The following is a 16,966-nucleotide window of genomic DNA, read 5'->3' as shown; positions in this document are numbered from 1 at the left end:
GGCAGAGAGAGAGAGAAACCCAAGCGGACTCTGCGCTGAGCCCTGAGCCAGACACAGGGCTTGATCTCATGACCCTGAGATCAGGACCTGAGTGGAAACCAAGGGTCAGACACTTAACCAACTGCACCACCCAGGTGCCCACCATTTAGCCATTTTTATGTATATGGTTCGGTGGCATTAAGCATATTCACATTATTATTTTTTAAAGATTTTATTTATTTATTTGATAGAGAGAGACACAGTGAGAGAGGGAACACAAGCAGGGGGAGTGGGAGAAGGAGAAGCAAGCTTCCTGCTGAGCAGGGAGCCCCATGCGGGGCTCGAACCCAGAACCCTGGGATCATGACCTGAGCCGAAGGCAGACACTTAACGACTGAGCCACCCAGGCACCCCGCATATTCACATTATTGTGCAACCATCACCACCATCCATCTCCAGAACTTTTTTATCTTCCTAAATTGAAACTCACTGCCTATTAAATACTAACTCCCTAGTCTCCCTTCTCCCAGCCCCTTGCAACCACTGTTCTACTTTTTGTCTCTGTTTTTAAATTCTTAGGATACCTCACATAGGTAGTATCACGTATTTGTCTCTGTGACTTACATATTTCACTTAATATAATGTCCTTGAGGTTCATCTATTGTGTAGCATGTGTCAAAATTTCCTTCCTTTTCAAGACCAAGTAATATTCCACTGTATGTATACACCACATTTTGTTTATCCATTCATCTCTCAGTGAATGCTTGGGTTGTTTCCACCTTTTGGTGATTATGAATAATGTTGTTGTGAACATGAGTATACAAATAACTGCTCAAGTCCTTGCTTTCAATTCTTTTGGTGCCTTTCAGTTGAGGACATAGAGCAAAAGACATGGAAAAGATGTTCCTGAGCTTGAATAGTGGTAGTTATAAAAGCAAATATTTAGAGTTGTACTTTGTGGTGAGTGCTAGATCTTGAAAGACAGAGAAACCTGTGTTCTTTAATATAGTTATAGAGTGTATGTGTGTGTGTGTGTATGTATACATGTACAGAGAGAGAGAGAGATTTTTGCCAAGGCATGGTGCCTTTGGATGATATTAATGGACATAAGTATGTAAATGGTATTAGAACTGGGTGAGTATAGCAATGAGTGTAGAAAGAAAGGTTAGAACGCCTGGGTGGCTCAGTCAGGTAAGTGTCCAACTCTTGATTTCAGCTCGGGTCATGATCTCAAGGTCGTGGGAGCCCCGTGTTGGGCTCTGTACTCAGCATGGAGTCTGCTTGTCCCTCTCCCTCTGCTCCTTCCCACTGGCCACACTCTCTCTCTATCAAATAAATAAATAAAATCTTAAAAAGAAAAAGAGTTTGAAGGGCTGTGCTTGTGACATTTAGAAGTCAGAAAGAGAAGGGAGAGCAAGAAAAGAAACCCGGAAGAAACACCAGGAGAATATGGAGACATGGAAGCCAAGTGAAATCCAATGTTGGGGAACGATCAACAAGCCCAAACACTGCCAAGAGACTAGATAAAGGACTGATAATTTGCCATTTGATTCAACAAAAATGGAAATTACTGGTAACATTAAAAAAAGCAGTTTCAGGGACGCCTGTGGCTCAGCCAATTAAGTGTCTGCCTCTGGCTCAGGTCATGATCCCAGGGTCCTGGGATCGAGCCCCATGTTGGGGAGGGAGTCCCTGCTCAGCAGGAAGCCTGCTTCTCCCTCTGCCTGCTGCTTCCCCCTGCTTGTGTGCTCTCTCTCTGATAAATAAATAAGTAAGTAAGTAAGTAAATAAATAAATAAATAAAATAAATCTTTAAAAAAATAAAATTTAAATTAAGAAAGCAGTTTCAGTTAGGAGTGGGGAGGAAAGCCTGGCTGAAAAGTGTTCAAGAGAGAATGAGAAGAAAAGTACAAATGGAGGGTTTGGCCAGCTCTTTATAGGAGTTTTTCTATAAAAGAGAGCAGAGAAATGGGACGGAAACTAGAGGAGGATGTGGTGGAGTCAAAGAAGGTTTGTGGTTTTCTCTGTTGTTGTTGTCTTATAGCAGGAACATAACATGGCTGTGCATCTCCAGCCCTGCCCTTCCTGAAGTTCCAAAGACATATATCCAAGTACATCCATTTGGTTGTGTCACAGGAAAATTAAAATTAACCTGTACCTGTCCCAAGCAGAACTCTTGGTTCTCTCTCCCCTTTTCCCCAACCTGTTCTTTCCTAATTCTTCATTTTTCTCGTTAGGCATCATTGCCAACCATTCAACCCCAAAGCCATGCGGCCATTTCAGATTCCTCTTTCCCTCACTCCTCATAACCAGTGCATTGTCTGATGGTTCTGCTCCCAAAATGTTTCCTTAATCTGTCTATCTTCACAATTGGGACTGCTACAATAGCTTCATTCTTGCCTCCCACCACCTATTCTGCATATGGTAGCAGCAAGGGTATAAATCAGATGATATCATACAACCACTTAACACTTTCCAGTAGTTACCTGTCACACTTTATAAGATTTATTTATTTGAGAGAGAGAGTAAGAGAGAGCACGAGTGGGAGGGGGCAGAAGGAGAGGGAATCTCCAGCAGACTCGCTGCTGAGTGAGGAGCCAACGACATGGGGGCTAGATCTCACAATCCTGAGATCACAACCTGCATCAAAATCAAGAGTCAGATGCTTAACCGACTGATCCACCTAGGTGCTCCTACCTGTCACACTTTAAATCCCCACTGCTTGCCTTGAGCTATAAAATCCTATATTATCTGGCCCTTTTCTCCTTGCCACCTTCCCCGTCTCGAACCACACTACAGATACACTGACCTTCTCTCCATTCCACCCAATCCCGCCTTTTTTAAAACCTAATTATTTATATTCTAAAGATACCAAAAAAGTACAGAGAATATTATAGAAAACCATGTGTCCACTACCTAGATCTAACACATTAATATTTAGTCACATTTGTCCATTAGAATATGCTGTTCTCTGAATCTCTATTACCTGGGAAAGTGTTCAGCACACAATAGGTACTAATCAATCAATGTGGATGTAGGCAGTTTACTATGCTAATATATGAAGCTTTCATTCATTCATTTACCGGCTGTATATTTCCATGTGGGAGTATACCATAGTTTGTTTATCCATCTCTCTACTGTTGAACATTTAGGCTTTTTTTGATATTTTATCATTATAATAGTGTTGCAATGAACATCAGCCACATAGTGGTTAAAAGGTCAGATTCTGGGGGCTCCTGGATGGCTCAGTCAGTTAAGTGATGGACTCTTGATTTTGGCTCAGGTCATCATCTCACGGTCGTGTGATCAAGCTCATTGGGCTCCGTGCCGGAGAGATTCTCTCTCTCTCTCTCTTCTGCCCCTATCTAAAATAAAAAGAGGTTAGATTTTGGAGCAGACTACTTGGGATTGAATTCCGGGCACCATAACTTACTAGTTCTGTCACTTTGGTCATGTTACTTAAATTCTCTGTGACTGTTTCCTGAATTATAAAATGAAAGTAATAATAGTAACTTTTCATGGTATTGTTAGTAGGATTAAATGTGTTGAAATATGTAAGGAACCTTAAAAGTGCCTGACATATATTAAATCTCAATGAATATCAACTCTTATTATTATCATTAGGAATTGCTGAGTCATAGGACATGTGTATCTTCAATTTTATTAAATATTACACATTCTTCTAAGTGATGTACCAAGAAGTGCCTCCACCAGCAATGCATAAATTCCATATTCTTAAATCCTAAAACATGGTACTAATTTTAAAATTTCTGCCAATCTAATGGGTATGAAATTATATCTCTATATATTTTAAGTTTATTTAATCTCTACACCCAGCATGGGGCTGAACTCACATCCCTGAGATCAAGCATCGCATGCTGTTCTGAGCTAGCCAGGTGCCCCATATATTGTTTTAATTTGTACTTTGATAATTACAGCGAAGTTAAACATCTTTTCATGGGTTTACTGGCCATTCATATATCTTTTTTTGGTGAACTAGCTCTGTATATCCTTTATTCACTTTTCTACTGGATTGTATGCTTTTTTCCTTTTGATTTTGGGAACTTTTTTGGATATTAATCTTTTGATGGTTTTGTATATATGAATACCATCTAGTTTTTGGCTTGTTTTTGTGTTGCACCTTTTAAAACTTATTTTGTTAGAGAATTAACAAATTTTAATGCAGTCAAATCTAACAATATTTTCCCACATGGTTTGTGCTTTTTGGATCCTATTTAAGAAATTCTTCCTTATTCTGATATCACACAGATATATTTCCTGAAAAATATTTTGAGACCTTTAATCCATCTAGGATTTATTTTTGGATATGGTTTGAAGTAGAAATCTAGTTTTATTTTTTTTTCTATTGGAAAAAATTTTTTCAGCACCATTTCTTGAAGAGTTCATCCTTCCCCTACTGATTTGTAATGCCCACTGTTATAATGCACCTTCTCATGGAACTAGTCTTCATTTCAGCTTCATAACCTTTGCTTATGTTCCTTCTACTGGGGATGCTTTTCTCTCGTTCTTTAGATAGCAGCTCAAGTGTCATCCCTCTCATATCTAGGTATGTCTACATGTACGTCAGGCCCGGTGACTCCGTGACTCCAAAGAGTCTGGAAAGGCTGAGGCAGGTAGGAGTGAGGCCTCCAATGTTGCCAGGGCGTCTGTTAGAAAGGCCGCCGAGAGGAGGAGCAGCCTGTGTCCCAGTGACGGAATCCGGTCGGCGCCCGCGTCGCCAAGGAGTGCGTCACCACGTGCGGTCGGCCGGGGGCGGGGCCAGGTCTGAATCACGTGGCTTGGTTGCCTACGCGCTGCTGGGCCGTGGGAAGATGGCGGACGGAAAGGGAGACGCCGCCGTCGCCGCCGGGGCCGGGGCTGAGGCTCCGGCGGGAACGGGAGCCGGAGACGGAACCGAGACTGAGTCCATGGCTCGGGGTCATCGCCCTGCATCTCCGGCGCCGGGAGCCCCGGGACTGCGACCGTGTCTGTGGCAGCTGGAAACAGAGCTGAGGGAGCAGGAGGTGTCGGAGGTCTCATCTTTGAACTACTGCCGGAGCTTCTGCCAGGTGAGGGGCTGACTGGCTGGCTGAGGGCGGCGGGGTGGGGAGGCCAGGGGAAGAGGCCCCCGGATCCGTTGCCGCAGCCGGGGCCGGACTGAAAGGCGCCACCTTCGTGTCTCGCCGCGCCCCCGGGCCGGGAAGGCCCAGCTCGGGAAGCTCGACCGCTGGCCCCCCTTCACCACTGCCCGACTTTGGCCACCGCCAGGGCGGGTTGCGCTGGGCCAGACTGAGAGCCCGGAGGGCGCCGGCGGCTCCCTGGAAGGGCCGTGCCCTGTCGCCGTTGCCTGTCCCCCTGCCGGGTGGTTGGAGCGCCATTGCCTCCTGAGAGATTGATTACTCGTTCCTGCTGGGAGATCCTTTTTTGAGTGCATTTCTCCAAACTGGAAAACCTGGGTTTTCCTGAATAATCCGGAGATATGTGTTGGGGCCGGAGACTTATCTTTGGAGTCAACGTCATGTGGGCCCCTAAAAGGTCTGACAGTTGGCTTTGAAAGGCGTCTAGGGCTTTCTCATTAGGGATTGTGGAGCCCATTGGTTGTTTTTTTTTTTTTCTTTTTTCTCATTTTATTTTATACATACATATATATATTTATTTATTTTTTGAGGCGGGGAAGGGGGAGATTGTTAAGCTGTTCTTTTCACCTCTTCTGTATTCCTTTAAGGATTGTGCTACCAGGAATGAGGCTATGGAGCCTTGTAGTGGTTTTTACGGTCTTTGAGTAGAAGACGATTGAGAAAGATGTGGAGTGTGGTCTCTTTTGGCAATGGAATGGCCATTTCTGTGCTGTAGTGGGTCCTAACCCGTGGTTACATATTTATTGGAATGTTTAGTTTGGTCTCCATGGCCACTTCGAGATTTTTCTCTATAAATTTAAAGATATGCCATTATTACTTCTACTGTTTGTTCTGCCAGGTTTCAGGGCCAACCCTCTGCTCCTCACCTGGGGTATCTTAGAAAATGCAAAATAATAGTAGTATGTTCGGGGCGCCTGGGTGGCTCAGTCGTTAAGCGTCTGCCTTCGGCTCAGGTCATGATCCCAGAGTCCTGGGATCGAGCTCCACATCGGGCTCCCTGCTCAGCGGGAGGCCTGCTTCTCCCTCTCCCACTCCCCCTGCTTGTGTTCCCTCTCTCACTGTGTCTCTCTGTGAAATAAATAAAATCTTTAAAAAAAAATAGTGGTATGTTGGTACTTGGACTCTTGATGAGTAGTTGAGTGTGCTAGATAAATTGCAGTGTTCCAAAGTTGTAATTTTAGGGGACAGTTTGCTCTGTTGGTCCAACGGAAAATAAAAAGTAGGCTTGCTTGATTGCTTTTCTTCATCCACTCTGCTGAGCCAGAGACCTCTCATCTCTTCAAAGGGAATTTTGTCCTTGCGAATACATTGTATCATTATAGTTTTTATGTATACACTCTGCAGCATTTCCCTGCACCAAGAAGTGTTGAAGTGTAATCATTCTTTGCTTCTTCCCTAGTAATGAACATGCCTACTTTACTACACACATTTATTCTACAAACTTTTACTGACTGCATTGGATGGTGTCAGGCACTTTACCAAGTGCTGAGGAAACGAGTAAGACAGCACTTACCCTTGATGAGCTTACAGTTGGGAGGAGGTGATAGAAATAACAGTATTTCCAAAAACAGTTTTGGTAATGATGGAAAAGGAGGTGTTGTAGAGACAGTGGAGAGGGGAAAGCCGTCATGGGACATCCTGATGGGAACGACAGTTAACTAGTAAAAATAAATTAAAAGTTTAACTATGGATTGTAGTTATGAACTTAGAAGTAACTGGGAGAGGCCACTTTAGATAGGGTGGTCCAGGGAGCCCCTATGTCTGAAAGGATAAAAATGAGTCATGGGAATGTTGGGGGAGGGGAAGGGAGGGGAGAGGAGCGGGGCATTTCAGCGCCAAAAGGTAGAGATGAGAAGGAAAGTTGAAGCTTTGGGAGGATGGGGAGCTAATTGGACAAGGAGGAGGAGTGAGGAGGAGGACAGGAGAAGAAATGTGGTTTTGGGGGAAGCCTTCTTAGCTTGTGTTGTTATCTTAGAAAGATAACAAGAATGGATGTAACTAGTCAAATTGAAGCTTGTCAGAGGATACAGTATATATACATATATATTTTCTCTCTCTCTTTTTTTGTTTGTTTATGCCTGGTGCTTGCAGCTTTCATCTCATTTTAAGTGAATGTTTTAATGTCTTGCTTGAGTCTTGGTGACACCTAGAAATGTAAGGGCACCAAAGAATTTAAGAAGGAAAGTACTTTTATAATTTTTTTCTATGAGTTTTCCTTTTGGCCTAAAAATTTTCCCAAATTATTTTTTTGGACTAATAAATGAAATAAGAAGTTCCTGTGATGACGATATGTTTTAATAGGAAGCACATTGGATTGAGCGCTAGTTGGGTCTTAATTCTGACTCTACCACTTATTAGCTAATAACCTTGGGCTAACCGTGCCTGTGGAATTTATTTTGTTTTCTGGCCTTTATCTCCTTATGATGCTTTATACAAACAGTAGAATAGAAAGTTTATATACAACTCTTCACAATATTTGTCACAGTATTTTTGTCACTTTTTTTTTTTTATCAATAGCCCAGATAAAATCAATTCAGGGTGTCCTTGTTCATAATTTTATGATGAAGGAGGAACAATATCACCATTCATATTTGGTTGACTAGCTCTTGGTTTCACATTTGAAAGGCAGAATATAGATTGATTCATTGACTCACTATGGTGTGCCTGACATTGTACTAAGTGCTAGTGATAGGAATGTGCCCTCTAGGAGCACTTAATATGTAAAGATAGGTAGCTTGATTTGTGCTCTTTGGGATACTTAACTGCCACAAAAGTATTTTCATCAGGGATTTAGTTTTTTGGGGTTTTTAGAAGATTTTATTTATTTGAGAGAGTGCGAGCACAAGCAGGTGGCAGGGCAGAGGCAGAGGGAGAAAGAGACTCCCCTCTGAGCAGGGAGCCGATTAGGGGCTTGATCCCTGAACCCTAGGATCATGACCTGAGCCAAAGGCAGATGCTTAAATAACTGAGCCACTCAGGTGCCCCATCAGGTATTTAGTTTAGAAGTGTTCCAGAGACTTAGATTGTACCAAGTAGGTCCCTCCTGCAACAGGCTGGGACCATATTCTCTCTAGCTCTTGCAGTATGGCTCTATCTTTGGAATTGGACCAAATCAAGAAATAAACCAACATATGAAAGGATAGAGAGCTTGTCTCATTCTGGGCATGTTTTCAATTTTCAGAAGTTTGTGAAGATGATAAAAATGAAACTTAAAAAGTAATAGTTACTAAGAAAATGATACTTAGATGAACTTGTATTCAGTGAACATTTGTATTCAATGACAGTGGGAGATGGCTTTTTTCTCCTTTGCCTTAATTCCTTTTCTGAAAACATTGTCTTCCAAATGGTGTGGATAAGATTAACTCCAGAAAACAAGTCTTTGTTGAAAAATTGCTAATATCCTCTCAAGTTTTTGCTGTATTTTGGGCATCATGATTCCTAAAGTTTTACAACTGGTAGTTTTCTATGTAATACATATTTTCAAGGTTTTTTAAGTAACATTAACAAACTTGAAATTATTGGGTGAATGATTATAGTTTGAGAATAGCAGACAAAGTAGTTTTATGAGTAAACGTTGTTATATGAAGCACTTCTAGGTTCTAGTCTAATAGTGACTATAGATTTTTAAATGTTAAAATAAGTAATTACAGCATATATTTAAGTTTCTCCTAGGTCCCTGATTGAGTACAAAGGGTCTAAGTCAGATAGGCATACTGGCTTCACCCTTTAAGCTAGAGATGTGACCTTGGTATGTTATTTTCTTTAACCCTTAGTTTTCTCACTGGCAAATAGAATAATAATAGTACTTACTGTTATCCATGTAAATGTATTGTTGTATGGACTAAATAAGATAATCTGTAAAAAAAAAACTGTTCCCAGAATTGTCGAGTTACCCAGATTTCTTTATTTTAGAATAAAAAGTCTTCACCACCTTACCCCCGGTTTACTTATCAGCTCTTAACCTAGCCAGTCCCATCACCATAATCCTACTCTTATTTAGGGGTACTGTACTTGGGGTTCTTGGACCAAAATGTGATCTCAGTTACTCCTGTGATTAAAATTTTGCCCGTGAATTTCCAAGTGCATTATTTTGGGAAAGGTGATCTTAATTTTCATTTGATTCTTCAAGATCCAAGGCCTATCTTAGGCTTTCAGTAAATATTTACCAACTGCTTGATCTCCAGAAGGATCGAATTACTACTTTTACAAGATCTCAGGTCATTAAGCATTCTGTCTTTGCCTTTCACTATGCTGTTCTGTCCTTTTCTCTCATTTTCTGTAGGGCAAATTTTCCTTGTTTAGGGCCCAGTGCAAATACCACCTCCCCTGTGAAGCTTTCTCTGATTTCACTAGATTTCCTCTTAGATGTTTGTGTTCTTTTGACACTTTGTACATACTTCTGCTTTTAACTCTTGCTTTTCTTGCTGTCACTGCCTTAGTTCAGGCTTCATAATGTCAGTGGAGCAATCTTTTCACTAATTCTCTTGCTTTCTGACTGGCTTCATCTACAGTCCGTTTTGGTATTCTTTCTAAATTGTAAATATAGTCTCATTAGGCACTTTATTCCCTAAAATTCTTAAGTAGTTTCTTTTTTTTAATTTTATTTATTTATTTGACAGAGAGAGACACAGCGAGGGGGAGTGGGAGAGGGAGAAGGAGGCTCCCCATGGAGCAGGGAGCCCGATGCGGGGCTCGAACCTAGGACCCTGGGATCATGACCCGAGCTGAAGATAGACGCTCAACGACTGAGCCACCCAGGCGCCCCTAAATGGTTTCTTACCCTAAAGACAAGATAAAATTCTGACTTACTAGCCTAGCCTGGCACACAAAGCCTTTTAGAATCTGGACACTGCCTCCCTCTTTACCAGCTCCCAGCTCCCACCTTTCCAGCTTCTTCTTTTTTTGGCAGGGCGGGGGGTGGGGGGGAGTCTACCTTCACTACAGTATCCATCTCTCAGTTGGCCTAATTAGCCTCAAGGTCCTCCCTTCTCCATCTGCCTATTTATCTTTTAAGACCAGGTTCAGATATTAAGTCTTTCAGAAGTGTTTTCTGATTTCAGACAGAATGAGGTGATTCTTTCACTTAATGTACATCTTTTATGTAGTTGTGGTACCTGAATAGTTGTTTCTATTTTTTGTCTCTTTGTTACTGACTAGTAAACCAACCTGAGCAGGGGTCTTGTTTAGTCTTTTTTGTATACTTTGTACCTAGCAATTAATGCAGTGCCTGGCATACAAAACTAATTTGTTGAATGAATTTTATTGTAGAACTTCATGATATACTCAAGAGGTGAGTACTTCAAAAGGAACACTTGATGTAAAATCTGCTATGTTAAAAAGCAACTTTATCATAAGTTACTATAAAGGAACAGGAGAGGACACTTGGCTCATTTCTTGGAAACATAACTTGTCAACTTAGCCTACATCTGCGGAATGAGGAGTAGTGTTGTTAGAGGGAGAAAATTGGAGGCATTATAGTATTGAGGAAGAGTTAGCAACCTAATAAGATAACAGTTTGAAGACGTAGAGCTGGAGAGGAATCAGTCTTCCTATAACTCCTTGAGACTGGTGGTCATGAAAACTCTTGAGCTCTTGTTCTTTATTTTAAACGATTTTTAAATACTTTACCTTTTCTTTTTTGTGCTGCTTTCTCTTGGGAGATGTCTAAATAGAGACTAGATGACAGGTAGTTATAATGGCAGAAGCTAGCATTGCACTGCATTATGACCAAAATGTAATTATAAATGTGACTTGTGAAGCAGTGAGAACTTTGGATGCTGTCATGTACTTGGTATCACCCAGTCTCTTTTATAGTAGTGATTCCTGTGTCTACCTGTGGATCATGCTCTTCTGAACAATGTTAATAAAAAGTCTAATACAAAGCACCATTTATTTCAAGCCTGCAAAGGCATTGGTAAACTAAAGTGTGCTTTGTTTTCACTTAGTTCTAGACACCTGTCACCTCTCCCAGAGGCCTTCCTTGACTATCTTAACGCTTCCCTATCTTCCAACTCCTTAACACTGCTTTCTATTTCTTTAAATCACCAACTACTATCTGATGTCTATGACAAATATGTTTGTCTGTCTGTCTCTGCATCTGGAATGTAAGCATCATGAAGGTGTTGACTTTCTTGTTTACCCAGTGCCTGGAATTGTCCCTGACACTTACTGGGTATTCAGTCAAGATTTGTTGCTCTTTTATCTCCTCCCTTCCTTAAATCCCTGACTAGACTTCTTGAGAGTAACAAGTCTTACCTGTCTTTATTAAGAAATAGGGACATGTTTTGGTTAGCTAGTTTATGTTGCTTCCCAGTAGGGATTGGTCTTATTCTTCTTTATCTTGATTACTAAAGAGTAGAAATTAGGGCGCCTGGGTGGCTCAGATGGTTAAGCGTCTGCCTTTGGCTCAGGTCATGATCCTGGGGTCCTGGGATTGAGTTCGAGTCCTGCGTCGGGTTCCCTGCTCAGCGGGGAACCTGCTTCTCCCTCTGCCTCTCTCTGTCTCTCATGAATAAGTAAATAAAATCTTAAGAAAAAGAGTAGATATTAATTTTATTTATGCTTTTTAAGAATTTCCCATGGTTATCTATATTCCACAAATATTTAAAGTAAAGCCCCCCCCCCTTTTTTTAACAGGGTTTCCTTAGCCAGTTTGAAACATTTATTTGGGATATGATTGACATCAAACTGGAAAACTTGTACATAGATAAGGGATTGGGCAAGATGGTATAAAAAAAAATAGATCCTTCAAGCTTTCATTGCTCACTAAAGCCAGCATATAAGCCATTATATGAAAAATTAGAGGGACTGTTTATTTACTTATCAATCAGTCTTTTATGTGCCAAGCACTCAAATAGATGGTGTTATTTTCATTTTACAGATAGAAAACTGAGACTCAGGGAAATTAAGTAACTTTCCCAGGGTCACACAGTTAGTAAGCTGTGGCAGTCTTCAGACTCCTAAGTCCATGCTCTTTTTCCTATATCAGCATTTCCTAAACTGTGTTTTGTTCCATGAGTTCTGTGTATTAGTAATTACTTCTTGAAGTAAGGATTGTATAATCATGTAAGTTGGGATAAATGTTTTTTAATGTATCTTCTTATATATGTTAAGATGCACTGTGAGTCTCCTAGAGAGCATTAAGTGTTGTGCAGCATTTGCCAAACTTGGCTGGTCCAGAACATTAACATTTTGCCGTGTTCTAAACCTGATATCACCCCCATATCACATGTTTTTCTTTCATTATAGCAAAGTAAATCACTGGGGAAGAGTGGATTGCTTTATGTCTGCATACCACTGAATTTTGATTCCCCAGTTTCAGCCTAAAACATGACTATGAGCTTTTTATGAAAAAATTTCCCTTCAAAGTTTTTGCAGGTTTTGAATTATACTTACTGTCCCATATGAAAAATATTTCCATGTATTGTAATTTTTTGGAAATTGAGATTGAATTCTATTTCAGACATATCTTGAGTTCAGGGTTATTCATTTAGTTTTACCTGTATTTCTGCAACATAGCTAGCTAGGGAACTACAAATGTATTTGTCTATTTCTTCTCATTTTTGTGCTATGTTTGAATTCTTTAATTTGTTTTTTTAATGCCTTGCTTGTCTTTTTTGGGGGGGATCTATTAGGTTACTGTGCTGACATTTGATTACATAGTATTTTTACTCCCAAGGAAATAGCCTAAGCGTGTCACATTAGCCAGCACAATAATGCTTTATTGATACGGACACACGTAGGAATTATTACCAGATACGATAGAATGAATGGCCTAGTTTTGAAATTGCATTTTTATGATATATGGTTGTATAAAATAGGCATATTTTTCATTGTGCTTTCATTTTCTTTACTTTGCTTTTTAAATATGTATGCTTAAAATACATAAGGTATCTTAAAGTAATAAAACTAAATATGGGGGCCACTAGGTGGCTCAGTTGGTTAAGTGTCTGCCTTCGGCTCAGGTCATGATCTCAAGGTCCTGGGATCAAGCCCCGCATCAGGCTTCTCCCTCTCCCTCTTCTTTTCCCCCCCACCCCCTACCCCTGCTTGTGCTCGCACACTCTCTCTCTTCCTCTCTCAAATAAATAAATTCTAAAATCTTTTAAAAAGCCTAAATATTTACATTTAAAAATTTTTGTGATTCTTATATGTGCTCATTCTAAAAGCTTAAGATGTATAAATGAAGAAAGTGAAACCACTATGTAATCTCACTGGTGTTTTAGTCTGATTTTTGGAGAAATATGTATACAGTATGTGTGTATATATAAGTATTAAAATTAAAAAAGAAATTTTGAGTATAGTTGACAGCGTTACATTAGTTTCAGGTGTACAAAATAGTGATTCAAATTTTCTGTATGTTATGCTATGCTCACAAGTGTAGCTACTGTCTGTCACCATACACATTATTACAGTGTCACTGAGTATATTCCCTACGCTGTCTTTTATTCCCATGACTTACCCATTCTATAACCAAAAGCCTGTATCTCCCACTCCCCTTCACCCTTTATTTCCATCGTCCTACCTCCTCTTCCTCTGGCAACCATCTGTTTGTTCTCTGTATTTATAGGTCTGATTCTCCTTTTTGTTTATTCATTTGTTTTGTTTTTTAGAATCCACATGAGAGTGAAATCCTGTGTTATTTGTCTTTCTCAGTCTGCCCTATTTCACTTAGCACCATACCCTCTAGATCCAACCATGTTGTCACAGATAGCAAGATCTTATCCTTTTTTATGGCTGTGTAATATTCTATTATATGTATGTATATGCATTTGTCTGTTGATGGACACTTAAGTTGTTTCCATATCTTGGTTATTGTAAACAATGCTGTAGTAAGCATAGGGGCGTATTTATCTTTTTGAGTTAGTGCTTTTTTTCCCCTGGGTAAATACCCAGAAGTGGAATTATTGGGTCATACCTACTTCTATTTTTACTCCCCCTCCCCCATTTTTACTTTTTGAGGAGCCTCCATACTGTTTTCCATAGCGTGGAAAAAAATTCGCTATACCAATTTATATTACCACATGTACAAGAGTTCCTTTTTTTTCCCCCACATCCTCATCAGCACTTGTCATTTCTTGTCTTTTTGATTCTATAGCCATTCTGATAGATGTAAGGTGATATCTCCTTGCGGTTTTGATGTGCATTTCCCCGATAATTAGAGCTGTTGAGCAATTTTTCATGTGTCTGTTGACCATTTGTATGTTTTCTTTGGAGAAATGTCTGTTCAGGTCCTCTACCCATTTTTTAATGGGATTACTTGATTTTTTTTGGTGTTTGGTTGTATAAGTTCTTTTTTTTTTAAAGATTTTATTTATTTGACAGAGAGAGACACAGCGAGAGAGGGAACACAAGCAGGGGGAGTGGGAGAAAGAGAAGCAGGCTTCCTGTGGAGCAGGGAGGCCAATGAGGGGCTCGATCCCAGGACCCTGAGATCATGACCCGAGCTGAAGGCAGACGCTTAACGACTGAGCCACTCAGGCGCCCCTAAGTTCTTTATATATTTGGGATATTAACCCCTTAGCGGATATATCATTTGCAGATATTTTGTCCATTCAGTCTTTTTGTTTTGTTGATTGTTTCCTTTGTGATGCAAAAGGATGTAGTCCCAGGAGTTGATTTTTGCTTTTGTTTCCCTTGCATTAGAGATATATCTAGAAAAATGTTGGTAGGGCTGATGTTAGAGAAATTAATACCTGTCTTCTTTTCTAGGGTTTTTATTATTTCAGGCCTCACGTTCATTCATTCATTCATTTATTTTTAAAGATTTTATTCATTTATTTGACACAAAGAGAGAAAGCACAAGCAGGGGGAGCGGCAGGGAGCAGGAGAGGGAGAAGCAGAAGCCCTCTTCTGCCCCCTCAATCCCTCCAGTCACTCCCCAGAAGAGTTAAATCTGTGTATTCTTAAAAACTCAAATCTGCAGTTTAGGTTTTAATTTAATATATTGAGAACAATTTTCTATATCAACATATGTTGAGCATGTACCATAATTAAGCCATTGTGTTCTTTATTGTTATCATAAATAAGGTTGGAATTGAAATCACTGTATTAAAGAGAATGTTTATTTTAAATTTTGCTGAATACTGGCCTACAAGAAGTTGAATATGTACTCCTGTCAGTAGTGTTTGGGAGTCCCTGTCCCTTGCTAACTCTGGTGTTACTAAACTTTTTAATATTGGCCAGTCTGATAGTGGCAAATAATTGCTCTTGTACCGTTTTACTAATTTTCATTTTAACAGCATTTGCATGCTTTTTCGCATGTATTAGATATTTGAATTTTTTTCCTTTTGAGGTTTGTCTTTACTTTTTTCTTTTACAAAATGTTACTAGTTGAAAGTCATTAAAATGTGATTGTCTAATCATTGAGTGTGATCATGTAATCTTAAGCTTCCATGCTGCTTTGAGGTTCTCAAGACGCATAGTTAGTTGCAGCCTAACCTGAAGCCATTGGAATATATGAGACAAATTAGTGATTGATTGTTGCTGTGAGAAATGTCCGTGTACTCATTTCCAGCAAACATATATTGATGTTTTATATACCAGTGCTACTAGACTCTAGGAAGACTTAAGTCATAGCTGAATAACTGGAAAGACCCTAATGCTTTCCATTAGCTAACTTTTTCTTATATTGTTATTTTGATAGGTTTTCAAATAATGTGCCACAGAATGGATGTATGACCTTGGGCCAAATCAGTTTGTTTTGGGGGCTTCAAATTGCTGCTTAAATGAGATAATCTCATTACATCAAAAACTAATGATGTATTGTGTGGTGATTAACATAACATAATAAAATAAAATTTAAAAAAAGGGAAAAAATAAATGAGATAATCTTTAAGGTTTGGTTCTCCTTCAAAATTATATAATTCTGTTGAAAAACATTTGCTAAGGATTATTTTCTAAGTCGTCTCCAAAGATTTATGTATCCTTATTGAAATAAATGAAAAATAAATGTTTTATTTATTCAATACCTATGTTATAAGCAATCATAGAAAAATATAAAAGTGATGAAATTTTGGGGGCACCTGGGTGGCTCATTCAGCTAAGCGTGTGCCTTCGGCTCAGGTCATGATCTCAGGGTCCTGGGACTGAGCCCTGCATCAGACTCCATGCTCAGCGGGGAGTCTGCTTCTCCCTCAGCCCCTCACCCCTCTCCTGCTCTCTCTCAAATCTTAAAAAAAAAAAAAAAAAAGGTGATGAAGTTTTTGAAAATCATTTAAAGTGTTAATACTGTATTTCTGCCCCCAGTGAGTTATTACTTATCGCTCTAGTATAAATGCCCACACCAGTGGAAACCACTCTACTAATTTGAACTGAAGTTACTTGTTTACATTAGTTATGTTCATTATCCTTATTTGGCTTTTTCCTTCAGAGTGAAATCTTTATTTCAGTGTTTAAGGGACTTGCTAAATGAAAATATTAAATCTAGAACAAAATTATCCCATAAAGATCTAACAGTAAATGTGGATACATCAGATTTGGTCAGTCTTATGAAGTGGATAGCATATTCAGTAGAAAGGAGATTTGAGGGCGCCTGGGTGGCTCAGTTGGTTAAGCGACTGCCTTCGGCTCCGGTCATGATCCCGGAGTCCCGGGATCGAGTCCCGCATCGGGCTCCCTGCTCAGCAGGGAGTCTACTTCTCCCTCTGACCCTCCTCCCTCTCATGTTCTCTGTCTCTCATTCTCTCTCTTGCAAATAAATAAAATCTTAAAAAAAAATTTTTTTTTTAAAGTATTTCATGGAGGGCAGCTTTCCACCATTTTCCTGTTGATGTACAGCTCATTGAAAAAAAAAGTTTCCTAGATGTTTATAGAGCATTTGCAGTATGGGTTTAGATTCAGAGAGCCTA

The 16,966-nt window shown here is 39.8% G+C and overlaps 1 protein-coding gene across 1 annotated transcript in view; it reads left to right on the top strand.

Annotated features, from left to right (window-relative positions):
- Positions 1-4,809: 4,809 nt before the first annotated feature.
- Positions 4,810-16,966, top strand: part of RLF (RLF zinc finger) — an 84,361-nt gene continuing 72,204 nt past the window's right edge. Inside the window, exon 1 of the mRNA XM_028123288.2 lies at positions 4,810-5,048. Within this exon, the coding sequence (XP_027979089.1) occupies positions 4,812-5,048 (237 nt within the window). The 5' untranslated portion in view covers positions 4,810-4,811. The remainder of the gene's footprint in view (positions 5,049-16,966) is intronic.

The sequence above is a fragment of the Eumetopias jubatus genome, unplaced genomic scaffold, assembly GCF_037043125.1.
Source record: "Eumetopias jubatus isolate StellerSeaLion01/CBP00866 unplaced genomic scaffold, mEumJub1_p1.0 scaffold_4, whole genome shotgun sequence".
Lineage (NCBI taxonomy): Eukaryota > Metazoa > Chordata > Mammalia > Carnivora > Otariidae > Eumetopias > Eumetopias jubatus.
This window is presented reverse-complemented; position numbering and strand designations above follow the sequence as displayed.